Genomic DNA, 27143 nt, shown 5'->3' with positions numbered 1-27143 from the left:
GCAGCCCCTGAAATTAGAGATCAATTACGGGTGATGGGTCTTGAGTGGTTAAACAGGATGCTTAGAGCCTTGATTACCGGTCCGGTTTTTGGGTATTTGTTTATTAATGGGGCAAATTCGCAATAACTTGTAATGGTGATGGTCTGTTTACAGAACTCCAGACATACAATGAATGATTGAGACATTTGTAACACCTTAGACATTGGATTCCTGTTTGGAGAAATGTGAGGATGTCGCGTACAGGACATCTTTCTTGTATTCAGTGCACCTTTTACAGGTTTTGCTTGAAATGTATATTTAGTGTTTTGTCTTCTTTAGTTGCTGGTTCAGTTGAAATGTATATGTAGTTTCCTTTCCTTCTCTAGTTGCACTGGCTCAGCCTCTTTCTCTGGCTTTCTTAGCTTGGAGATACACATATGATGAGTGTCAGGTCTCTGCCAACAATTTTAACCATCACTTTTATTATTTTACTAGCGGAAGGACCTGTTCCATGCCCGGGTCATTATTTTTGTAATTGCAGTGTTTATTTTCAGAGAACTTGGTACAACATATTTAAGTAAAAAATATTGTTTATTTTTAAAGAATATAGTACAACATATTTAACATTTAATATTTAATGTGAAGTGACATCTCAAGTGACATTCAAATAAATGATCTTTATTGTAGAACTTCATTGTAAACAGTGTTCATGGTGTTTCCTGTTGACCTCAGTACATACAACCCTCTTTGACTACCAGCTCTCAAGCAAGCCACATATAACTGTGTGAAAAGCATTGTTCCCTTAAATAGTGACTGGAAGCCCCAAAAAGGGTTTAGTGAAACCCACCTATAATTTTCCTTGAGTGGTCTTCAGTGATTTTGGAAGGTTTAGAGTAGATAGGACCAGCCATTCTTGAGTTATAAGCAAATATACATACAGATATACCCTTGATTTTATATATAAAGATGGCATGGGTCTGGTATTGAGTACCACGAGCTCCACCCTCTCTTACATCTAATGGGTTGCAAGCCATTAGCAGAGTTTAATATTCTTTGTAGCAGGGGTGTTACCACAACCCAGTCTTGTCCCAGCCACTGTCTTGCATTTTTGTGCAAGAGACACTGTTCCAAGCTTTCACTGGTTTTCACAGCCAGCAGACTACTTTGTATACTGGTTTTTGCCAAATCCAGAAGCATTAAGTGATGGTTCTTTAAGAAATCTTAGTTTTGTTTTTGACCGTTAGTGAGGTTGGTTGCTTCAGAAACAGCAGCAATCAAAGGTGGGCAAAATGAATATTTCAAGAGCTTTTATTAGACTTTAGCTTATTAAGTGTGAAGAGTGTAAGGGCTAGTGAGAAGGACAGGTTTTGCTGGATTGAATTCTGAAATGCTGTTGGCTAACCAGTTACTCTAAGGGAGCATGTTGGAGACTTTATGGGTAGGTTAGAATGAGAGTAGTTTAGCTTTTTATCTTTTAAATTTCAAATACATCTTTTGGTTTTGTCATTCTCTTTCAGGTCTCCAGGTTTTGGCCTGTCTCTTGTTGCAGAAACCATCAATGGCACTTTTCTCAGTGCTGAATTGGCTTCTAACCCTCAGGGCCAGGGAGCTGCTGTACTCCCAGAAGAACTTGGTCAGAACTGTGCAAAGCTGTTGCTGGAAGAGATTTACAGAGTAAGTAGCTGAAACAGTCTCTCTGTCCCTTGTGTACAGGTAGGAAATGTGGCAGCCTGGAGGGAGTTTCAGCTGAGGCGTGTTCTCACATCCAGTCTTTTTGAATTTCCAGTAACAATAAAAAATAATCCCTTTTAATACACAGATAGATGAGTTAGGTTTTTTTAGAATAGTAATTTGATGTTCCCTTGATGTTCCTTGATATTAATTGAGAGGCTGCCCCTGAGTCCCAGAGTGCCCTCACCAGTGCTTTGCCTAACCTGACTCGTCTCTCTTGATTGCTGGGTCCTCTGTCCACTAGCCAAAACAACATGGTTCCCCGGGGGTGTTTTTTGCACCCTGGTGGACCTACTGGTGCCTAGCTGGTACTGTGAACCAGTGGTCACCACCTGTGGCCCAGATAGCCCATATTTAAGCCTTAAGGCTCTTCATTGTGGCATCCTGCCACCCCCATAGCCACGCCTATGCCTTGCAGATGTCACTCAGTCACCATTTTGCCTTCTTATATAGGCTTCAACCTTCTTAGCTTTGGCCTACAGGTTACTCTGGCTGTTGACTGGTAGCCTAGGCCCATTGGGTCTGGCCTGGCCTTTCCAGTCTCTGCCTCTTGTTGGCCCCTTGCTGCCCTTGTTGCTGTCTCTGGGCTCAGGCCCTGACCATCTTGGCCATAGCCTGCCTGTCCCTTGCACCATTGCCCCTGGCAGGGATCAGCCTAGCATGCCCCTCAGGCACCCATGTGGCCTCCTGCCCTCCCCTGATAGCCATCTCCGGTCCTTCAGTATAAACTAGAACAGGTCCTCTCTGAGTTGTCATATGACTGCCAGGCCATCTTCCCACTCTGGTTCCCTCTGCCCTGGGAGTACCTGCCATGGCCTGCAGCTCCCTCTCCTCAGTCTGAGTTGGCATGAGCTCCTCTGTCTGCAGAGTTAAGGGCTACGCTGCCCCTCTGCCTCAGGAACTCAAGTTTATATTCCCTGGGCTCCTTCCCCTTCCAGCCAGATGTTTTCTTCACCATCTACAGGTGTGACCCTTCATCCTAATGGGCAGCTTTCTGCACCTAGGCTACAGTTCCCTTCCCTCCTGCAGCTAACCCCTGTTAAACTGCCTGGGGCTCTTTCAATTGCAGTCTCTCTCTCAAAGTAACAGGAGCTCCAGGCTCTCTTTTACAACTTCACTCAAAACAAAATAAAGACTGTTATCATATCAGTCTAGTATAATATTTTCAATGGCCGCTTTGGTCTTTGTGGCTTTTGGGGGAAAATGCATTGACAGAACTTTTATTCATTACGTGGAGAAGATGGTAGATTGATGGAAAGAAGCTGGGACATCATTTGAGTAGGTGTCTGAGTGGATTACTACCTACCACAAGTGTAATATTTGTATCATGTCTAGAAACTATTGTTATTTGTTTGTGCTGAGTTTTTGTGCAGATAATAGACTTTCAGTCTTGGGATAGATTCAGCAGTTACTGTATCATTGTATTTATAGTTTCTGATTTGACAAAGACATCTTACAGACTGTTGAAATGCATTTCTCTAAGCCTTAAAATGAGAGAAGACTGCTGATATTGACATAGGATATCCAGTTTTTCTGAAGCACCCATCTGTATATTGTACTTAGTGCTGGAAATTTAATTTCACTGAACTAGAAGTAACCTACCCTGGCAGCATTCACAGTGGTATTAAAGTGCAGTAGCCATGGTTATAACTCAGTAAATTATCTCGTATGTATATCAGAACAGCTCCTGTTTATAAATGTCTGCTTTCACTGATAACTCCATTGGGACTGGAATCTTCCATTCTTGTCTCTGCTAATTACTTGTAAGAAGCTACAAAGGATTAGATATAGGGTTAAGAATACTGTCAGCCACAGGGTAGGACCCCTACAAGAAATATAGGTACTTGGACATCACTTGCTATGTAGCCTGGGACAGCCCACACCTCCCTACACCGCTGAATCAGGTCTCAGAACTGTCAAGCAACATTATTAGCTCAACCTTATTTTCTATAGGTTTAGATGCAAGGCAAGGGGAAGATGCAGTCTTCTACCATAAACAGCCCTTGTCAAGGATATTGTGAGCCATACAGTCAGGGGGTACCAGGCACTGTTAAAGCCTTGTGTATGTGTCCATAGAAGGTAGAAGCTGGGTAATGTGGCTGCCTGTGGTAGCAGGGAACCAGACTCAAGACCTAGGAGGTCCATTAAAGTCCTGGGTTCCTTATTGTCTGCAGCTCATTCACTCTCACTCTGTATGGATCCAGTCCTGGCAATGAGGTAGGGCTCTCAGCAATACTAATCCTAGTGCGTATATTCTTGAAGGTACAGTTAGTCCACTTGCAATTGAAAGCTCAACTCTTTGTAAGTGAAGGGGAGTTAGTCAGAGGCAACTGCTGTTGTATGTTTCCAGTTGCAATTACCTACAGCTACAGCCATTTGCTACTTCTGTTTAAAAAAACTGAATTCAGAGTCTTGCTGCTTGATTACAAAAAAGCTTCCTGTATCTCCTGCTCTGGAAAATCCTCCCTTCCCCCCAAGCACCTTTTAGGTGACAAGAAGAGTCAGAAATCCAATTTCCTGCCAAATACTGATTTCCACTTGGGTTCCAGCAGCAGTGGCTATTTTTTACTTAAAAAGCAATAAAACCACACAGCATTTTGTACATTAAAACTATGTGCCAGTAGGGAAACTACCTAGTTATTTATTACTACTGTATTTTTGAGCACCGAAGTATGTCAAACATTTTGCAGAATAAGTAGAGACAGCGGCCTACCAGAAGACCATGCATTCTAACGGCACAGACTTCAAGCAAATTCATCTTAAGCTGCTGCTTAATAATTCCGGCTGCACCCAAGATTGCCCTGCTCATTCATTCCCACTCTGCATGGATCCAATCCTGGCAATGAGGTAGAGCTCTCAGCATACATGCTCAAGGCAGCCAATCTATGGATGGCACTGGGCCTGTGTTAAAGCTAACATTGAGGGGTTTGCATTACCTTGTTTGTGAGAGTTGGTGCACATGGAGTAGAAGCAAGTGGACAGGACGTGCCTCATGGTGATGCTCCCAGGTATAGCATAGGTGCTGTCCTAAGAGGCAAGTGCCAAATGTCAAAATTGAAAGATAGTGAAATTTTTTGGAGGTGGCCAACAGATGTGATTTTGTGTGTGTGGAGGTGGTAAGCAGTTTCTGAGGCAGGAATGCAGACTCTTCATAGGTCAGATGACTTCAACATTTTACCTATTAGTGAGTCAACATGTACTGTATGTGAAATGGCTGATTTTGGCCCCCCGGGAGGCTGAGAACTAAAGTAGCTTTTAAAGTTTTTTGTTTCCTTAACAGTCCTGCCAACATGGAAGAGATTGTGGTAAAGTTAAGTACTAAGGACTATCAAGACTTTGACTTGACAGCGTGCATTATGGTAGCACCATGGACGAGGCAGCACTGCTGTTAAATTCTTTAAGACCAAGTTCTTACCACACGTGGTTATGTTGGCATTAGCCTTCAGAGCCCAGAGGGGCTGTCACAAAGCCGTTTTGAAGAATAATAGCCCTTCTTTGGGAGCTCTTCAGCAAGTTCAAGCCAAAGAGCAGCTAGGAAGTGAAAGGTAGTGCACTGACTCAGCACCTTCCTGCCATGTGGGTGCCACACCCCCACACCCCCCACATACCACACTCTCTACCCCCCACACACATCCAACACCACCCACACACCATATCCCCCACCTCCAAACCCCGCCCATCCACATCCCACACACATTCGTACCCTCCCACACAAACACTCCAATGCCCACACCCCAGCCACACACCCTCCCACACACATCCCCCTAACACTAGCCACAACTCTTTGCTTCCCTCATAAGGACCCCCCCAACACACCATATACATATACCACACCCCCCCATACATACATACTCCTCAGGGATGCAGAATTCCTACCTTGCCACTGTCCTCTCTCACAGGAGGACAATCGTAGAAACGTTTTGCCTGGTTTGGGGGATGGACACATTTCCTCACTTCCTTCCCCAGTCGGTGCATCCTTCTAACTCAGGAGTAAATAGGGTCCCTAATCTCAAGGAGTTTTCCAAAGCTTTTGGGTTTTTACATGAATCCCTGTCCATGTTAGATTCAATTCCCGTCAGAGGAACATAGATTTGTATCTTCAGTACCTTCAGCCTCATTAGACCTACTGCCTTCCAGCTGCAGTGGTTGAAAGCTTCATCAACAGACAGCATTCCTGAGGACAGGCTTTTCCTGACTTATGTCTATAAGAGAGGTCTCATCCATATGCAGGGCACTGGACTGGAATGCTAGAGGACAAGCCTCTTTCCCAAGTTCTGTCACTGGTTTCCTCTGTAATTTTAGGCAAGTCCCTTCCCCTCCCATTGTAGGCCTTGCCTGTTCAGTTTGTAAGGTGTTCAGGGCAGAAGCCATGCTGTGGGCTTGTCTTGCTACAGCGTTGGCTCATTATTCCTTAAATTTTGTCTCTGACTTGATTGTCTTCCACACCCAAAATCTCCAGTTCAAGTTCCACAGTACTCTAAGCTCAATGTAGCTGGGGACATGAGTGAGTCAGAACTGCAAACCTACTGACTTGGAAGTTAGTAATGCCATGGCAGGGGTGGATCCAGGGGTGATGTGGTTGCTAGGGTTTTGCGAAGCTTCAGTCACTGACTCAATTCAGCAGAGATTCAGCCCAATTCATCAGCCGAATCTTCAAATCCGCATCAAATCGGGAGACCCTTTAATCTCTCTGAATCGAATCGGAACCCTCCGAATCAATTCGGAAAGATTCGATGATTCGGACATAGACACATCTTTAAATGTTTTTTCTACATACCTCAAGGTACCAGGAGGCTCGTCAACGCTGTGATGCTGGGGCGGATGGAGCATCCCACAGGAGGGCAGGGGAGTCCCCAGTGCACTCAACGGCTGACCCGGAAGTGGACCAAAAGCACTTCTGGTTCACTTACAGGTTGGCTGGGGAGTGCATGGGGGGCCCCCCTTGCACCACCCAAGCTCAGTGACCGGTGCCTCCTGGATCTGGGGAGGCACCTGGGGTCCCCCCGCAGCCGAACATCGAGTTGTGGGGGAGTGCGTGGGGGTGGACCCAGAAGCGGATAGGAATTACTTCCTGTCCACTTCCGGGTTCACTTCCGAGCACACGCTCTTGTGGGACACTCCATCTGCCCCACCATTGCAACATTTATGAGCCGTGCCTGGTACATCGAGGTATGTAGAAAAAACTCTTTACTCTTCTCCTTCGTGCTGGTTTGTACAGTGTGTGCTGCAATGAAAAACTAATGTAGTCTTCCGTTAAGTACAATGTAATAGAAATCGTAATCTTGCTGTCAGTGCTAAGTGATCTGATTACTTCCCTATTTATTTGAATGCGAATTTGAATTTAATCTGAAACTTTCACCAAAAAGTTTTTTGGGGTTTTTTTTTTTTTGAAAGTCTATTTTAAAGTAGTTAAAAGGTGCACTAGAGAAGTTGATACTATTGAGGTGCAAACACATAGCATATAGTTATGTCATCAGCCAAGTCCATGTAGCAAAATCGGTATTCAGAAAATATGTCCGTCTGTTGAATGTGTTTTTGGTATCTGAGCATGTGTGTAGGGAACAAAGTAATGAAGTTTCTAAGTAAAGAAAAAGGTATTACACTCAGGAAGGAGAGACTATAGTATATACTGCTCTGTACTGTCCAAAATAAGTATTCCAGTAGTTATCCAACACTTGTGCTAAAATTGAAACCCTTTTTTGCTGCTCCAGTTCTCCTATAAGCAAATGCTAATGGGGAACTAATGTACCATATCACTGTATTTAATGCCTTGTATACAAAAAGTGATGAGTTGAACCACCACAGGGAGAAAGTCTGAGCTCACAGTGTTTGCAGACCAAGTGATTGTTGAGTAAAGGTGACAAATACCACTTTTGTATAAGTTCTCTCTTATTAAACTTAACTTTTTGAAAGTTTTCAGATCAGATGATAACTGCTTTCATGGTTAGATCAGTTAGATCATCCAAAACAACTATAACCATTAGTTATTTTAGTGGGGGCCAGCCTTTAGGCAGGAGTGCCACAAATTAGCCCCATGTGCCCCCACCCCCCAACAGCCACTCTGATTCCCTTCCTCTGCCCAATGTACTGCTCTGCCTTTTGCTTCCTACCTTGCACTCCCTGCCTAATCTCTTGCTCTGCTTTCTGCTTCCTGTCCTATTGGCTGGTGAGCTGCCTGTCCCATCACCCATGTGATCCTCTAGGTGCCACACAGAGGCTGCCCAGTGGACTTGTGCCATAGGTTGGCTGCCCCTGAGTTAGTTCAACCGTTAGTTGTTGATCCACTATTTGCTACAAGCAAGATGTATAAAAATGTGTAATTTGCTTGCATTTGTTACTTATTATTTTAAAAACCATTATTTTAAATATGTCAATCAAATGTAGATGGGAGTTCTGGCAGTTGTTTAAAAATGGTGTGCCACATATGGCACAAACTCCTTATGCTTTTAATCATCCAATCTGTTTTGTAACTGTAATAGTTTAATTTCAAGTATTTGGCCTTTTCACCATGTCCTGTTACCTTTGTACTCTCTGTGCTGAATAAATGCACTTTAAAAAGTTACCAATAAACAAAACCACATGATTGGTCATCAGGGGTTGGGCAGAAGACAGCAATACTAAGGTCTGAAATGCTGATGAAAAGCTGAAGTCCAGGCTTTACTCATACCCCAAATACCCAGATCCCCAATGCTAGACAACTTGTGGGGTTCATTTTCCCCAATTGTTGGGCTGAAGGATGTCCACAGACCTGGAATGTATGTGCTGATCGGAAGGAATTTAGGAGAGGAACAGAGTTACATCTTGAAAAAACTACAAATAGAGCAGAACATAGCCTGCCTCTGAGCCCATCTTCTACTGACTTAACTTTGTACAGACTGTTCGTTAAAATTAGCTTCCAGTATAAGGTATCTCTCCTGATGTTTGTGACCCTTTATGGAATTGGATCTCACCTTTTGAAAAGTGGTTTCTTCTGCAGCTATTCCTTCCTAGGACAGACACATTTCACTGTGTAACAACAAAATTGTTGATCAGTAGGGGGAGACCTGTGAGCACCGAAGATGGAACTTCACAGTCCTGCTCCAGTTACTGAGAAAATTAACACTGAAATATGTCAGGCCTTGCAGAATCGTCATGGCTGCTGTTAGAAACAGCCCAGTAGGATCTCCTGTTAAAGTTGTCTAATACTTTCCATTATTTGTGTGAAATGTAATGTCCTGCTAAGTTCTATGCAAGTCTGACTCTGAAGAGCTTATGGTATGTGACAAGAGGTGCACAAGGTTGGGAGAAAAAACAGAGCCAGTCACATACAAACTATGTTTTTGTATGTTTACTATCAGGATGCAGATGGGATTGAAGATGGAGCCAAGAATTATGGGTACTGAGTGAGTAATGACTGGCTCTTGCAGCACTCGTAACACCCTGTGATACAGGCCAACCATACCAGTATCTCATGGCAGAAGGCCCCACAGGCCTTTCTGAGCTGCAGCTCTAGAAGCCTTATGTGGTTCCTTCTTTACCGTGGGAAAGTACCTAGTGAAAGTTTGCCATAACAAACAGGTAACAAAAATGGAAGGGGCTGAAGAAAGCGGAAAAGCCATTGATGTTTATATTCGTTATGATCAGATTACTTCTCAGTCAAAAATAATGTGAGAGCCTGGGACCTATTGGAATCTGTCTTTACTGTTAAGATAAAGAGGTGAGCTGTCATCCAAAAACAAAGCTGAAACTCTTGCAACACGTTTCATTTTTGAAAGCATGTGAATATGTTCACATGTGCAAGGGAAGGGAATGTGTGTATACCAAATAGGTCTGAATCTGAGCAAAACAGGAAGGCAGGAGGTGCTTTGGGAACTGATCCCCAATTCCAGCAATCTTGCCTCCTGCCATGCCACATGTGCATAGGAGGGCTCGTGATTTTCAAACTGGAAGATCAGATCTCAATTGCGTCCTACTGGGATTGTGATCCTGGCCTCCCCTTGCACCTAACACGTTGAAAGCCAGATGCCTGATGATCAGCTGATTGGCCAGAGAGGGACTGCACCAGGGCTTCAACCAGCCATGGTGCAGTCCCCAGAGCCAACCAATAATCAGCTGATTGCAGAAAACACTCTAAATCTGTAACTGAACAGATGTTCACAGCTTTAAAAATGGCAGATCACACTTTAGAGTCCTTTATCAAATGTCTGTGCCAGATCCCATCAATGGTTAACTTAGAGCATAAGTACGATTGCCGAATGCTGCCATCCCAGGAGGTGTTGACAGCCTTTGATCCCTGCCCTGCCCCCTCCCTCTGGCCAGCTGAGTAAAGTACAATAGAGTGCTTCTGCTGGTGGCTTTTTGAATGTCAGTACTTAGCCTTAGAGACTAACTTGTTCAGAGAGTCATGTACCTCAGGTGGAAGCTTACTTTGTACATGCAGAGAGCAGAGGTACTAAATAGAAAGGAATAACATTATTTAAATACAGGGGATAGTTCATGGAGAAGAAAAGAATAGGGGAGGGTCACTGCCAAGGGAGGGCAGGTGAGTTGAAGTGATCAGAAGGGAGGGACAAAGCAGTTAACCCACTGAGCCACCCATTCAGTTAACCCACTGAGGCACATAAGGGTTATAAAAGCTAGCCCGGGTGATGGTGTAAGAATACAGAGTTTCTTTTGAGATCATAAGTAACATAGTCCAGTTTGTGGATGATTTCTTTTTCTGCAGTTTCATGTTCAAGTTGGGTTGTACAGTTTTGTTGTTTAAGAACAGCTATTCTGAGGTCAGTGGTTAACGTGTTCTGACACAAAAACTGAGGAAGAGTTGAAGCATATAGCAACAACACTCAGCCACTGGATCTGGCTCAGTGGTGAATATAAAACAATAATGGAAGACCTGCTGTCAATCCAAGTAAGATGAGAAGGATGCTGCATTCTGACCCATTGCTGACTCAGAATACCTGTTGGTATTGAAATGAGTACAGGTGTTTAAGCCCCCACATCACTCCATCGTCTACCCCAGTGGAGTTCAACTTTTCTCCTGGTGGGCCAGATCTGCAGTGCCTGGTCCAACCATGGACCAGATGGTGGTCCCAATCTGGTGCCTGGGGCCAGTGTAACAGGCACCATCCAGCCACACAGAGTGGAGTGGTGGGGGCAGCCCAGCCTGAGCCCAGCCCTGCAGGGGGGAAAGGGGCTTCGCCGGGCCCCATGGGGGAGATGTGACTCAGCCAGGGGGTGTGAAGGGGGCATGGCTCGCCTCCAACTTGTTTTTCGGAGGGGGGGGGGGAAGGGAACTTGACGCAGCCCTACAGGGGGAGGGGATGTGACCCAGGCCCAACCTGGCCCCAAGAGAGTGGGGTCTTGGCCTGGCTCTGACTGGTTGTGTGGAAGTTGGGGTTTGGGAATTTGGCAGGGGGAGGGTGGCCATATTAGTAGCCCGCACTCCCCCACCACCACATTTTCCAATCCAAGAGGAGCCCCACGGGCCAGATGCAATAGTTCTGCGGGCTGCGTTTGGCCTGTGGGCCAGAGATTGAGCACCCCTGGTCTGCCCTAGCCCTAGTGTTTTGCATTGGAAAGGTCCTATTTGATGCACATTATGTCAAAGAATGTGTAGGTAAGTGGGTGGCAGGTGAAGTGAGGATGGGCAGTCCAGTGATCAGGACACTTGTCTAGAATTCAAGTGACAAAGTACAAGGGTTTGCCAGGGTCTTCCTTACCCAAGCCACGTAATTCCCCTGTATCTCAAGTGTCCATCTGTAAAACAGGATATGTACATCCCTTCTTTGCAGTGATGCATGTGATGGAAGTGCCTTAGATACACAATGATGATAGAGATGATATAATTGCCCAAGACATATTGGATGGATGTTCTGCCTTCCTGTGTTTATTCATTGCAGTCCTAATTGGAAGGCTTGCACACTACTGTGGTTATAAAAGTAAATGAAGTTCCATGTTGTGAAGTTATAGAGGGGAAAAATGAAGCCAGGGAAGAAGATATAGCTTTACCCTATCAATAAAGAGCTATTTAAGAGGTTACCTGATGGTTATGCAGAAAGTCCTATTCAGCAACAAGACCTCCTCTGACCAAGTCCTTATCCATGTCTTGAAGGTTGGCTTGCTAATTTGTTTCATTATAGGCAGAGATGTGGGTTTTCCAGAAAATTTTGAATTGGAGAATGTTCTGGAAAATTTTCCAATGCCCTAAATAGAGTGTGATCTGATTTAGCATGTTTATTTGACTTGTATTTAGTAAGCAAAGCTAAAAAAGTACCCCATGTTAATTTTATGTCCCAATAGCCACAGGTTTTTGAACTGAAATAGTTGATCAGGAAAAAAATTATATATAGCACACTTAAATGTTTAATTCAAACAAATTCGAAGCTTTATGTGGAAAGAAATTATTTTTATTGGAATTCTTGTAAAAATGTAAAGACAATACACAATGGCATGTACTTCCCTTACATTACGGTCAGGTGGGTGGCAAATTGGCTTAAGGGTCACACCCAGAGAGTGATGGTGGATGGGTTGGCATCGACCTGGAAAGATGTGGGCAGTGGGGTCCCCCAAGACTCGGTCCTGGGACCTGTGCTATTCAGTGTCTTCAACAGTGACTTGGATGAGGGCGTGGAGAGCACTCTGTTCAAATCCGTGGATGACACGAAATTATGGGGTAAAGTAAACGCACTAGTGGGAAGGGATCAAATCCAGGCAGACCTGGACAGGTTGGAAAAGTGGGCAGAAAAGAATAGGATGCAGTTCAACAAAGACAAGTGCAAAGTGCTGCATCTAGGGAGAAGGGATTACCAACACGCCTATAGGCTAGGGGATGACCTTCTCAGCAGCACAACAGCAGAAAGGGATCTCGGAGTCATAGTTGACACCAAAATGAATATGAGTCATCAATGTGATGAAATAATCAGTAAAGCTAACCGCACTCTATCATTCATTAGCAGGTGCATCATGAACAGGTCCAGGGAGGTGACACTTCCCCTCTATGCAGCCTTGGTCAGGCTGCAGTTAGAGAACTGCGTCCAGTTCTGGGCGCCACACTTCAAGAGGGATGTGGATAACCTTGAGAGGGTCCAGAGGAGGGCCACTCGCATGGTCAGGGGCCTGCAGGTAAGGCCCTATGAGGAGAGACTGAGGGACCTGGATCTCTTCAGCCTCTAGGCTGAGAGGGGATCTTCTGGATGTTTACAAATTCATCCGGGGGGGAGGTGAAATAGGAGATGCTCTGTTTACCAGGTCACCCCTTGGAATAACCAGGAACAATGACCAAAAACTGACAGAGAGCAGATTTACGTTGGACATCAGGAAGAACTTATTTTCAGTGAGGGTTGCCAGAATCTGGAATGGGCTTTCAAGGGAGGTGGTGCTCTCCCCTACCCTGGGAGTCTTTAAGAGAAGACTGGACAAGCACCTGGCTGGGGTCATATGACCCCAGCGCTCTTTCCTGCCCAGGGCAGAAGGTCAGACTCAGTGATCTATTGAGGTCCCTTCCCACCGTAACAACTATGAAACTAACTGTTTGTTTAAATTTAAGGGAAAAAACAAAGGCACTGAAAACTGTTGACACACTAATTTTAGCACACCCAAATAACTGTGCATGATATGCCACAGTTGTCAACTCATCTACTTGAACAGAGTTTAACTCTCTTCCACTGAGGTCATTGCAGCACCTCCAGTTTCACTGTCACTATGTGTAGAATCACTTGCACTACCTATTAGTTCCATTTCTGAATCAGATTTAGGTACATTTGATTCAGAACTATTTGAACCACATTCTCTTTCGCTAAAGGATGGTTTTACCAGTGTGTCTATGGGCAAGGGCAACTTATCATCACACTGCTTCTTCGTCACTAACTGTGCTTCTGACTGATTCTCCAGAAGCAAGAGATTTTGAGAAATAGAAACAAACGTAGCAGTGCATTTGACTGTTAGTCTGTTCCTCCTTTTTGTCTTGATTGAGGTGAAAGCCTTCCAGTTCCGTTCACAAGAAGCTGCTGTTGGTGGAATGCTTGGGATCCTTAGAGCTATCCTGGACAACAGTCAGGTGTTACAGTAGCCCTTCCACCGTGTGAGAGAAGACTTATTCTCTGCTGCCCCCCAAGCTTGCCTAATACCATGTTGCCATCTATTCATTGTTACTAACGAAACAATGAATTTTTAGAAATGGAAAATTTTCCACAGAAAAATAAAGCACTGGAAAATTGTCTGCCCCACATCTCTGATTGTAGGTATTACCACTCCAAGTAGAACCAGTAGATTATAATCTTGTTCACATAAATGAATAATTGTGCACAACATTGGATCTAGGATTTAACTGAGGTATTGTGGGACTATGTGGTTAAAACACAAGGGGTTACTCCAAGGAATATTTCTGATTGGAAGTCATGGTTAGCAGTTTCTGGCCTGAAAGATCAATAGAGCTTTGATCACTGTGAGATTCAGGCTATACTAGATGTCCAAATAAGGATGTGTCCACGGAAGTTTGATGTTTATTCAGAGCAGTAGTTTGATCTGTGGAATGGGAGTGATGCCATATTGAATGATAATCTCTTAGGAACTCTTTTGCCCTAAAGTTTTGTAAAGGTCTTTCCTTTTCATCCTGTCATTTTGCCTAAGCCAACTCAGCACTAAAATGATCATGTTCACTATTGTTTTCCACTTTTATGTATTTTGGTTTCTTTGAATTTTTGGAGGGTGGCAGCAAAATACTCTGAAAAGGAAATGATGATAATCAGAAGATTTTCCTTGACATATATCCTGTTCATAATTACACACATATACAGTCATGTGTACCACTTCTTGAAATGGTTGTGGTATTCACAAAAAAATAGCCACTCATGAGAGCCACTCGGTAGATTTTTGGATCAGGTCTTTAAGTCAATAGGAGTTTGTCCATTGATTTCAGGGGCTTTGAGCTAAGCCATCTATGAGAAATCCAGATTAACTTTATGATAGTTTTTCCTTCTTTATGTCCATATGTTTGCATGTTTTGTGCACTCTCTTTGAACTAATCTAGATAGAGTGCCTCCATGATGAAATCTGAAAAGTTGCCAGCTATGGTAGTTGCTCTGTCTTTATCATAGGTCAACTTGGTTTATCTGAAAGATTTCAGGGCCATCTAATATTGGGGGTTGAGTAGTCTGAATGCAGTCTTTGATAAATTGTCCATGCTAGAAGCCAAGTGAGATCAGGCTAAATCAGGTTTTACTGTCTGGTGGTTTGTATGCAGAAATGTACTCCCTGCTGTTCCACTACCAAGAGAGTTTCACCTAGGTAAACTAAGGCTGCAGGCTTTTCTAAGGCAACTAGACTGTGTCGTTATTAAGGGGATACTATCAAGTAATTGAGAACCAGAATTTAGGTTCTTGAAATAAAACAAAATTTTACAAAGCCCTGTCTTTCATGACTATTTCAAATTATCCAGTCAGGTTTTTCTCTGCTTGTTTTTTTAAAAGGGACAGTGTCAACTTCAAAATGATATTTTTGCCTGAAACATTTTTACTTTTGTCTATTGTAAGTGACCAAGATGAACAAAAAATATTAATTCTTCCTCCTTCCTTTGTTTTGATTGTTGTATACTTGAAAGCACTTTGGGCAGTTCTACAAAGAGAGGCTTTCTACAAATAGAAAAACTGAAGATGTGAAACTATGAAAACAGACAGCGGGGGGTTGGGCAGGTGTACCGTCAGCTACTTTTAGCTCAATTTTTTCAAACTGCTTAGGGCTCAGTATCCCTCTTTAAGCATTCATGTTAAATTTTATAACCTAATCATAGCAAGTAAATTACTAGTATGTGTGAACCTGAAAGTGCCTAATCTGTTTTCACTTGATGAAGATGAGTGAAACAAAAAAAATATACTCCTTTCTCCCCTTTGGGTTGTTTTTTTTTAAGCACCCAGAAAATTTCTCATGTTTATCAACAGCAGTGGGGATAGAAATATAGGGGATAGATTACAGAAAAAACTTTCCTATGATTTCTAACTTGGCTTCCTTTCCTGGTATGCCTGTCAAGTTAATTTGTTACTGTTACAAAATCTGGATTTTTATCTTTTGACCCTTGAAATGTAAGCGTCATGGCAGTTCTGCATTTTAAGTAAACGTCCCTCCATTTTCCCCCTAATTTCTGGTTTGTACAAAGATTAATTATTAAAATGTTGGTGTTTTGCAGGGAGGTTGCGTAGATTCAACAAACCAGAGCCTGGTTCTGCTCCTCATGACCCTTGGACAGCAGGATGTTTCCAAAGTCCTGCTAGGGCCGCTGTCTCCGTACACGTAAGTTGTTTTCTTCAGCCTAACAACCCAATCTCATTTAATTTGCTAATTATATAGAATAACAGGTATTTTTGTATGGAACGCTTTGCCTGTGGCTATGAACAGAACTAGTTGTCCTGATCCTTAAAATGAACCAGACGTCGTGAGTTACTTAGTGTTTATTTTTACACACTGGAAGACTTCTTTACTCTTCTATATTCCTCCTGATTCTGAAACAATTAAACTTGTAGAGATGGGTTTATTGTTGTTCCTTCATCTTGGACTATATATACGTCAGTTACATTGTTGTTGTTGTTGCCTAGCATAATCTCTCATTTTTCCTAATTATCTCTTCATAAGGATTCCACAGAATGGAATATGGCTGACTAACATCAAAGATTATGCTCAGGTCAGGGCATAAATATCAAAGAGAAACATCTTAAAGATGTAACTCTTGGACTCCCAGCACCTCAGAGTCTTAGAACTGTCACAGATTGCACTGTAGTCTTGGTTTTTTAAATATATTTTTATACATATATTATTTGTCTATGGCAGTCGCCAGTCATGAGAGAGAAATGCTTGGTTTTCCACCATAGCAGTTTGAAACACAAAACTCAGATCAAAGGGCATGCTGTGCAGAGCTACTTTTTTTCCCACCATAGCTAGCTGACAACAGTTGGCTAGACAACTCCAGAAACTGAACTGATCAAGCTGTGCCCCTTTGAGGGAAAGTGGAAGAAAAGACTGCATGTCTGGGGATGGTATCAATTAGACCATGAACTGTCCTTTTTCGGTTATCATGGTACCGGTGCTGTATACGTGAAAGGTACAGTACTGTGATAACTGAAGAATGATGGTGCCATCACATGAGAGCTTTGACCTGCAGAATGACTGTCGAACCGGTACCTTGGAAACCAGCATATCCCTCAGTGCCATGTGGGAAGGTGGTTAGTTTAACATATATATATTTTTGAAGGGAGCAGTATAGTTTTCTCCTTGTGGAAGGAATAAAGAAGTTGATTATGAGTCAGTATGTAGCGAAAGCATTTAGAAACATTAGTGATTGGTGTACTCATATGTGTAATAACATGATTCACTATATTACATTTGAAACCATAGATTGGCAAAGTGTAAATGATCATCTGAATCCTTAAAGTAAATTAAATTCAGGTACTATATTTTATAGTTGTGATGTTTCATGGTGGCAAGGTAGGAATGAGGTTTAGGAGCAGGTTGGGATTTCTATCTAGAACAACAGGGGTCAGCAACATAGGCCACACCTGTCCTGTGCAGCTGGGGAGGGGCCTGTGGCAGCCTTATGTCAACAGAGGCCTCTGGCGGTCTTGCAGCAGTGGGGGGCTTTGCTCACGTCCACGCTGCAGTCAGAAGTCAGGGAGGAGTGGAGGCAGAGAGAAGCCATGGCAGCCAGGTCAAATCCCAGTCTGCCTCAGTCCCAAGCCTGGTTGTTCCAGCTGACTGCTGTTCTAAAGCAGCGTGTATCATACAAGCTCATACAGCTTTTCTCTCTGCATTTACTTTGCTGCTGCCTCAGAGCTGAGAAACTGGGCTTCTCTGCTACTGAGGAGCCAGAAATCACTATAAGTGGCAAAAAGCCATTGTGTCCTGCTTCACTGGCCCAGTTTTCCCTTGGTCCTTCCCTCTGCTTACTGCTGTGATAGCATCTTGCACTGAACACTTTCACACCGAAGAATCCCAAGATCCTTTATTAAGCACGAGTGGGGTTGATTTCCCCATCTAACACAGTAAAGCAAGTAAGTAAGAGTTCAGCTGGTAGGCTGCAGTGCTGGGAGAAGGAGAGATACCTTAGAACAGAGGTTTCCAGCCACTGGGCCATGGCCCAGTACCAGGCCGCAAAGGGTTGGCTGCCAGGTTGTAGGATGAGCCTGCTGGCCCCCCCCACCCCGCTCCGTGTGGATCCCCATCTGTCTGCCCAGACGAGCAGCTTCCACCTCCAGCAGTCACGTGCTAGGTGGGGGAGCAACCCCAGGAGGGAGGCAACCGGCTCTGTGAGACCCATCCCACTCCCGTGCTAGTCCACAAAAAAAAAACAGTTGGGAACCACTGCCTTAGAACAGTGGTTCTCAACCCTTTTTGTACCGGGACCCATTTATAAACATCGGTGGCCAGTCCCAACCCAGTGCCCCTCACTCCTGATCCACTGCCCCCCACCCTCACCCCTCCAGCATTTGGGGCAGGGTGTGGGTTTGTGGGCCAGGGAGAACTCTGCCAGCCTGCAAAGGAAAAGCCACGGTTTCCCACACTTTTCTCCTTTAAAAGAGAATCTATTTTTAAAGTTTGGTGATCCATTTTTAAAGTTTGTTCACAGCCCTTTCATATATTCTTGCGACCCACTGGTTGAGAAACACTGCCTTAGAATATATCCCTCAGAGTGAGAAATGGCCCTCCAGGGTCCATGCATGCTTGTAGGCAAGGAGCTCCTTTGCCTCAGTCACTGATGTGGAAGACTATATGTGCTAGGCTTTGTAAGAAAAGTAGGGGCTGAAGGAAAAATACATTGGCATATTCTGCAGTCTGGATTCTTGCCCCTCACTTATGTTCAACAGAGGTAGGAGGCATTTTTTTTATTTTTTTTTGCCAAACCAGCTGTGGCTGTGTGACCATGTTGTCTAACATCTCAGCTGTGCACAGTCATGTGTAGTATGTTCCATATCATGGAGACTCCTAGGCCAGTGGAGATTAGGGTTCAATTACACGTGGATCAGGAAAGTGGCTGCAGCTGTGAACAGTGAACCAGAAGCAGGTGAAAGACCTTTCTTTGCATAGGCCTTTTCTACAGTGAGCCAGGAGCAGGTGAATGGGAAACCTTACTCCAGCTAGTTGTGGCCATAAGAGGAAGAGAAAATGGGTTTTATTGCATGATCCAGCTAGGAGCAGGGGTGGCAGAAACTCCCACAAGCCTGTTGGAAGTGCAGCTAAGTGGAGGGAGCAGTGCGGGCAGTTTCTCTGCTGCAGCTACACTGGGCTGAACAAAAAGGCACAGGGAAGGAACATGCTAAGTAAAGTAAAGGCAGACAAGCCGGAGCAAAAAGGAACAGCTCCATGAATGAGCAGAAACAATAGACACAGGGACAAAGGGGAAGATCAGACCAGAAATCCCTGCTGGGAGAAAGGGGCAGTAAAAGACAAGGAGATGCTTCTTTTGGGTAAAAGACGTAAGAGAAGTAAGCTTCTGCTCTTGGGCGATCCTCGTTTTCATTCCTCCTATGTTTAACTGCTGCTACTTTTTCTCTGCTGGCTTTCTCATTCACTGATTCCTGTTTCTATGGAGACAATTGAGCCAGCTCTTTCGTGTATGTTCTTTATGGCTGTTGCAGTAAATTGGACACCTCCCATTATATCTGAACTTGCATGAAGCATTCAAGATGTGGATGTTTTTAAAAAACAGCTTCAGTAAATTGCATTGCATTGTCTTGTCAGAAAATGCAAATTCCACAGCTCTTCAGAAGGCAGTCTGGTTTGCCTGTCCACCCACTGGGTGTTTCCACAAGATTGAAGATCATGCATATGGGTACATCAGGTTCCTTACCCAGTTTTGACAGGCGGGATGGGCTTCTCTGGAGAACTGCTTTTTTTTTGGTGTTGCTTAAATTGCATATGCCTTCATATAGCACATAAGAAGAGAGAGAATATTTTGTGGACATACCTGCCCAATTCATTTCTGTACAAACCACTGATCTTTCGTTTTTAGTCCTCATGTCTTTCATTCTTCTCATCCCATCTCCACTCCTTTATCATTGTCACCTAATCCTTTTCTGTTCCTCTTCTCTGCACACCTTGTATTTGGCTAATCTTCCTCTTCCCTGCTCGTACTTCACAGCTGATGAATTTCCTTTCTCTGCCTAGGCCTTTCCTATAGGCAGCTCTAGTCCCCAGCAAAATATTCTGCTTGTGGCTTCGTTTGTCCCTTGATGGTGGGAGGGGGAAGCTTTTTCTCTTCTCCCTTATGTAACAGTGCCCTCTAAAGGAGGCAGAGAGGCTGGCTGCCTTTCTGAGTTTCCAGTTACTGTTGCAGGTATCCAGGCTTTTTCTTCCCCCACTGTGCAGGGTTAAGTCTGAGCAGCTGCAAACATAGCTAGAAACTCAGAGGAGGATTCTGCACTGCTGTCTTCCAGACTTCCATGAACCATAGCTTGTGAACAGCAACTACAGATTAATTATTCCCCTCTTAGCTTCCATGAACTATATCTGCCCTGACTGCACAGTGACTTTTTTACGCAACATCCTTCTCCATTGGTCCTGAAGCAGCACATTGTTTTCATCTACATTGTGGCCATGGATTTAGTGGTCAAACCAGCCTTTTCTCTAGCAAAGAGCAGAGGAATGATAAGTAGCTAGCTTCTGAAAGCCTTCATCTATGATCTGTCATAAACGCACTATGAAGTCACTCTCAGCATTTGGGATTGACATTATGTTCTGAGCAGAACAACCATTAAAAAAAAAGGGGGGGGGATGACTGTCCACTGATATTTCAAATGGCCTTCTAGAGACAGAGAGGCCAATCTGCTGTCTGATACCTGGAGGGTGGGTAGGCATGTGCATACATAGCTGAGGAGTTGCTGTGCAGGTGAGGAATAACTCAGTTGGAGTTTTGGAGCTCTACCAGCAAGTTTTGTAATAGAATAAAGGCAACAATTGAGCAGAAATGACATCTGTAAAATATTCAGCCACTCCTAATTCATTAGGTTCTTTTACCTAGTCCTGGGATGGACTATTTCTTGGAGCCTTACTTTTCTTTTTGAAGTGCAAATGAATGGAGAAGGTGCTGTCTGTGAAATGGTCTTCTGTGGCAGGGAGGATTTAGGTGCGATACCTAGAAAAAAATGTCATGTCTGTAAGCAGATGTTTTTGTTTTGTAGAAGGACAGTAATTCTGCTGGTAGGAAAAACCATCTCTGGCACATTCAGTAACAGTTGGCTTGTGGGTGGAGGAAAAATCTGTTCAGCGTTGTCTCCTCATTTGCAAAAAGTGTTTTAAATATGAGGTGAAATTGGAATGCACCATGACCTACTCTTCCCCTCTGTCCTCCTCTGCATCTGTGTGGGCATGTCTCTGCCCCCACAGGATTGATGAAATGGAAACCTGCCCCAGTCAGATTCCCTCACACCTGTCTCAGCTGATGTCTGCACTTAGTAGAAGCTCTACTTCTGTTTCACTTTGTCACATGCATCTCTGCATTTGTCAAAGCTCCTGACACACTTAATGTTCTGATTGCTTGGAGATTAGAGCTTTGAAGAACAGACAGTTGCCATAATGCATCACGCCCAACTTTACCTCTTAATGTTATTTCTTTGTCTCTTCTATGTAAGAACATGGCAAAGCCCTCTTACCTTTCTTCCTGTTTCTGTGCACGGAAGCCAAAGGACAGATTCTTTTCTACCTCTTAGGTGTGTAAGTGGACATTAGGTACATAAGTATGATTCTATACCATGCTGCAAAAGTCTTTGAAAACAGTTAATGCCATATGTGGGTGTGGCCTCCTTTCTGCTTTTTTGGGTCTCAGTTGTGATGATTGGGTGTTACAAAAGTTAGATGCAATCGCGGATTTTTTAGAGCTTGAACAGAGTGGAAAAGAATTGAACTTAGCCCCTTAAGTCTATATAGATGTCCAGTAGGAGGAACAGAATGTGTCCCTAGGAGAACTGAAGGGCCAGAATCCGGGATAGTACTGAGCACTTCTTGAATTGTGCTCATCATCTTGCAGAGTCAGACCCACTGGCTCTAAGCTTGGGTCCGAGGCTGCCTCTTGTTTTTAGGCAATTTACTGTGAGCCCCCTGTTTTGCTCAGCGGTCTCGGCCTGCTCTGCTTTCTAGTAATAGAGCCAGAGCTCTCTGAAGGGACCCAGGTGTTTGGTAAGCTGCTTGTTGATGCCTGTCAGCTTTCTCAAAGCACCTGAACCAACATATGCCTGTGTGCATATTATAGCTGCAGTGAAAAACCTCACAGCTCAGGAGGGATGGAAGGAACAGCATCTCTTATTTTCTTCTTAAGATGTTAATCCCCTTGGGAGATGAGAGAGGTGCCTAAGGCACTTGCCTGGTATCCGTATTCTCTCTGACTTAACGTCCTACCCTGCCAGGTTTGAATTTACACGTGCCATATACCCCTGCTCCCCAGCACACCCAAATCCAGCCAGCAGGGTTGACTGGCCAGGCTGCCCCTGAAAATAACTGTCACATCTTGTCATCCCCTTCCCAACATGAGTGACCAGACTGGTTTATTACATCCTGTCCAAAGAGAGAGCATACATTTCAGTCACTTCCTGCCCACATCCTGTTTACTTTCACTGCTGTCAGAGGCTTCTGTTCAGAAGGCGTTTTCCATTCTCTCAGTAGTGTGATCCTGGTACTTCTGCTTATCTGTCTTTGACCATTCCCAGTATTGCAGCCAGAAATGTCTTGGACTTTTTTTCTTGGAGCTTATGAAACTACAGCAGTCACTGTCTCTATCTTGGCCTCCTGAATCCTCTTATAAGGCATGTTGCAGGCATTCTTTTTCAAAGTAGAATTGTGATACAGAATTGATAAAGGATTTTTGCCTCCAAATGCATTTAAAATAGTGTTAGCTCTTAGAACGGTGCATTTTCCAGGCTATCAACCAAACAAATGCTTGGGATAGATGGATGTGCATGCCCCCTCTTTCCAAAATTTAAGTTGTTTGAGAAGAGGATTTTAGGCAGGCACTAGGAGAGATTAAACCTGAGATCCATCTAGTTTGGTATTCTTCCTGTCTAATGGGGCCATTACCAGGTGCTTTGTAAGAAGAGACAGGAAACTCACAATGGGCAGTTATAGGTGTTTCATTTGCTGCTGTCCGGTTTCATTTAATAAGTCCTTGTTTGGAGAGAATTAATAGGACTGTTCCATTCCCTTCTTTGTATCTTTCAGTCTTTAATTTTTTCTACCATGTCCACTTTACCTTGCCTTAGCTTAACTGTTTAATTTCATCATAACCCTTATCTTTTAAAAAAAAAAAAAAAATCATTCTCAGGAGAAAGGTAAAAATCTAGAACTCTTGGTTCAGAGATGATACCTTTTATTAGACCAACTAAGAAATCACAAAATAGTTATCTTTTTCTGCACACTTTTGGGCTCACATGCCCTTCATCAGGCTCAGGTAAAATTAAAGATGGTAAAAAGTTCCCATAGGTAGGAAATAAACTTAATTTTTGCACAGAGGAAGCTGAAGATGGAAATCTGTACCTCTGGGTCCATGAGTGTCTTTGGAGTTGCTCTTTGTTGTGCAGATCAGGCAGGATTCCTTCCCTGGTGGTGTCAGATGGCAAGCAGAGAGGTGTAGAAATCTTTCTTGTTGTTCAGCAATGAAGGTTATAATCCAAGATCTCAGGAGGAAGCACTTTTCCAAAAAGGAGTGGCCCAGAACACAAATCCCTTCTTTAATAAAATACTAGTAAATTCTAAAGAAATGTGCAAGTTAACAGTGGTGAGAGCTTGTGCTCATATAAGTGCTCTTAAATAGGCTTGTTAAATATAGACACAAAATCTTGAATACTTTGAATTTCCTGAACAACCTACAGAAGTAGTTTTCAGTAATTCCAGTAAAATTTAACATTGAACATTTTAGGGAGTTAGCCTGGTTCACTGGATATAGAGTTAGATGGGCATGCAACCTGGCTTCTTTTCCAGTGCAGCCATTGACTGCCTCCAACTCTCTGCCCAGTGCCTAAAACCTTATGTTCTGGCTGAGAAAGCACCTTTGTAATACAGGGAACTTTTTTCTAAACGTATAGGCTCATTTTCTCCATTCTGACTTTTATACCTAGTAGCTATTTCAGTAAATGTTAGTGTCTGCTCTCCAGGGCCATCCATAGGGGGTGTGAATTGGGGCTACCACCCTGGGCTCCGCGCTTTGGGGGGCCCCACGAAGCCAGGTGGAGCAGCTGTGGTTCTGCCGCCAGCTTCACGCCCACCCCCGAATCTGCTGCCAGCTTCCTTTCATCCGGGGGCGGGGCCCCACACAGGCTGATTTGTCCCAGGCCCAAGACCTTGCTCTGGTCATATCTGCTGCTCTCCTTACAAGACAGAATTATTGAGACTGCTGCTTGAGTTTTGATGATTTTTTCTTTTCTTTTTTTCATAAACTCACATATTCTCTTCCTTTTTCTCTTCAGAATTGAGTTTCTGCGACATTTGAGAAGTTTCTTCCAGATTATGTTTAAAATTGAAACCAAATCATCTGATGAAGAGCGCAAAGGTGGAGAGAAAGTCTTAATGACATGTGTTGGCATTGGATTTTCCAACCTTAACAAGACAATAAAGTGATAAACATCTTCTGAAATACTGAAATGTGAAGTCAAAAGTGATGCAAAAAAGATTTGGTTTAACTTTGTAGATATAAAATGTTTGTGCCTGTACCATTTTCCTTTTCCCCCCAGACTTAAGGGTTGCTGTTACTGACTTGAAAAGTATTTAGTTTTCACTTTTACCCTTTTTGTGAAAAAGTTAATGAGGGAGAAGCAAGAAAACTGACCACGAGAGAAGTATGATGCAAAATGATGTACCAAAACGGAGGTGGAGTTGTAAGGCCACTTCAAAGTAGTACCTAAACTGAGGCAAGTACAAGCTGGTTTATAGATTTCACATATAGAGAGTTTGTCAAGTGCTTTGATCCTGCAAACACTCATGTAGTCCCATGATCTTCAACAGGACTTTGCTCAAACAAATGAAAGCTACACATACATAAGTGTTTGTAAGACTGCGGCCTGAGTCTTGTATGGACATTGAATAAGAGCCTTCAGGTACGTGCAGAAGCTCCTCCAGATTCACTAGCTTTGGATCAAATCCTAAACGTTCAAGTTCAGTGCACTGCAGGTCTGGGGAATAAGGAAAAAATAAATGCCACGTAAGTTTTAAAATATAGTGAAAGATGCATCTTCCTGTACTGGGCTCAATCAGTCCTCTTCCACCAGGTTGGAAGGAGAAATCTTTTGACAGAGTATTTTATCTGTAAACTGTGTTATTTCAGATATTTTATTTCACTGGCAGAGCAACTGTCCCAATTTGTTCATTGTGCATTATTGCCAGAATGGAGTTGCTGTGACCATTTGGGAAAGAAAACAACCTGGCTTCATAACTGCAAGATAAAGCTGCATGTGGTCTTGTGTAACTGCTCTTTCTGTGGGGGAATGGAAGTTTGCCTGGAATTTCTTTCCTAAAATCTGGTGGGGGCATCTCAGGGCATTTGTACACATACACTTGTCTGCTCTGGAATGGATTTAATTAATCGAACCTGCAGAGCATGCAAGCTGATGTGCCTGGTGCTGCATCACATCCATTTGTGTAAACAACGAAATGCACATCAGCACTGAGAAAGTGGCAGCAGTGTGTTTTTGAACTAAAAGACTTTGATGTGTTTTAGTTCAAAAGTGCCACCACCGTTTTCTCAGCACTGACATGCATTTCGCTGTTTATACAAACGTATGCGCCACAGCACCAGGCTTAAGCATGTGTACAAATGCCTTCAGATTCCCAAATGATGAAAGGCCCTAATGGGAACACAGCAGAGGTACCTAGGGGATGCCATGAAACCTGTTGGAGTTAAGTAAAGAACTCTCAGGGAAAGGAGAAGTCTTTTTACACTTGCCTACAAGTTGAAGTAACCTATATTCATATTTAGAATCACATCAGAGGGTCAGTCATGTGAGCTGCCCTTCTTATCTATGCTTCCTCATGACAGCTGCACTTGAGAAGCTCAGAAGAACAGGCAAGTAGTGGGCAGATCAATCCCTAGAAGGAATCTGCTCAGTGAAGGTTCCTGTTCCTCAAGCAGAGCTCTTTTAGGAATCATTTGGCCCAGTAGAGTACAGAAGGGCTAGAAGTCATGCATAGAGTATTGTGGGATTGCTGTTGCTGGGCTTCCTGTGCTAGGTCATGCAGCATTCAGGTAAGTACTGAAGGAGAGGAGGGCAGGATAGACAGAAGCTCAATCCCAGGGCTCCGATGCTCATAAGAGCTTCTGGGGCCAGGCTGGATTGCTGCCAGAGGATGGGGTGAAGGGTTTTAATGTGGATAGTTGGCAGGTTTAGGCTACAGGACAGCCCTGCAGGTAGTATAGGCAGATCCACTAAGCATGGCTGGTATAAAATTAAACCACATGAAAAACTGGAACAGGTACAACTGACTGTGTTATAATGGTCTTTTTTTTTAACCTTTAAACATGCAAAATACTTTGATCAATATAGTTTTTACACCACTAGAAGATACAGTGATATTATAACATCTTTATCAATTATCGTTGTAAGATGTGTATCCCTCTCTCTGACAGAGATGTGTTGTTCCCATGCAGGAATTTGAAAAAAGTTGGATATTTGATTGGGTTTTTTTAGAGGCTGTAGTCTAATTTTTGTACTGTTTTGTACCTATCTGCCTACGTAAGTTTCTGCCTCCAGGAATAAAATAAAATCTATTTTTCATACATTAAGCTTTCTTCCTTTTCATTAGCTTTTCCCCCAGGCCAGTAATCTGACATTTCAGAAGATAAATAGAACCTTTGGACTGGCATGCCTGGAGCTCTTGCTGCCTTCAAGAACTTCTGGGAGGGGCAAAATGGATCCAATTTGTTTTACAACACGCTGTGGGGAAGCCGTTCTTAAAAATGGAAGTGCTGGAGCATTTTGTGACATCTTGCATATCAATGAAGGAAACTCTGAGATCTAGTGTGTGCCCCAATACAGCCTTATTGATTTGCTGTAGCTGAAAAACATGTCATCCCTTCATTGATATTTTGGGAACATGCCAAAAATGCTGCAGCCTTTGTCATATAATATAGAATATGTTACTCAACCCCATTATGGCCAGGCTGTATAAATCAGTGTTTGGAACTGTGCCCCTACTGCTGAACACCTGACTAGGGCACTCGGTTTCTAGATAGTCTGTGGAAGTCTCGGGGCAAGTCTATACTTCAGTTGCTGCTATGACTTGTGTAGGTTAGACATACCTGAACTAGCTTCAAAATAGGTAGCAGTTTAGATACATGGAGCTCAGCATAGCCTGCAAGACTGACCTAAGGAGCAAGGTAAATGTCTGGGCAGCTAGCCCACCCTAAGCTCAGTGCTGTTGTTGCTATACTGCTAGGAGTACCCATACAATAGAGTTTGAAGCTGGCTCACATATGTCTATGTGAAGCTGAAGTT

At 43.5% G+C, this 27143-nt stretch overlaps 1 protein-coding gene across 1 annotated transcript in view; it reads left to right on the top strand.

Moving 5' to 3' along the window:
* The window catches only part of RCL1 (RNA terminal phosphate cyclase like 1), a 61997-nt gene extending 35572 nt beyond the window's left edge, over window positions 1-26425 (top strand). The window contains exons 7-9 of the mRNA XM_006268890.4: window positions 1497-1653; window positions 15869-15972; window positions 24123-26425. Coding sequence (XP_006268952.1) covers window positions 1497-1653; window positions 15869-15972; window positions 24123-24273 — 412 coding nt within the window. The 3' untranslated portion in view covers window positions 24274-26425. The remainder of the gene's footprint in view (window positions 1-1496; window positions 1654-15868; window positions 15973-24122) is intronic.
* The last annotated feature ends 718 nt before the right edge of the window (window positions 26426-27143 follow it).

This window comes from Alligator mississippiensis, chromosome 3, assembly GCF_030867095.1.
Source record: "Alligator mississippiensis isolate rAllMis1 chromosome 3, rAllMis1, whole genome shotgun sequence".
Classification (NCBI taxonomy): domain Eukaryota; kingdom Metazoa; phylum Chordata; order Crocodylia; family Alligatoridae; genus Alligator; species Alligator mississippiensis.
The sequence above is the reverse complement of the archived record's forward strand: the minus strand, read 5'-3'. Positions and strand labels throughout refer to the sequence as shown.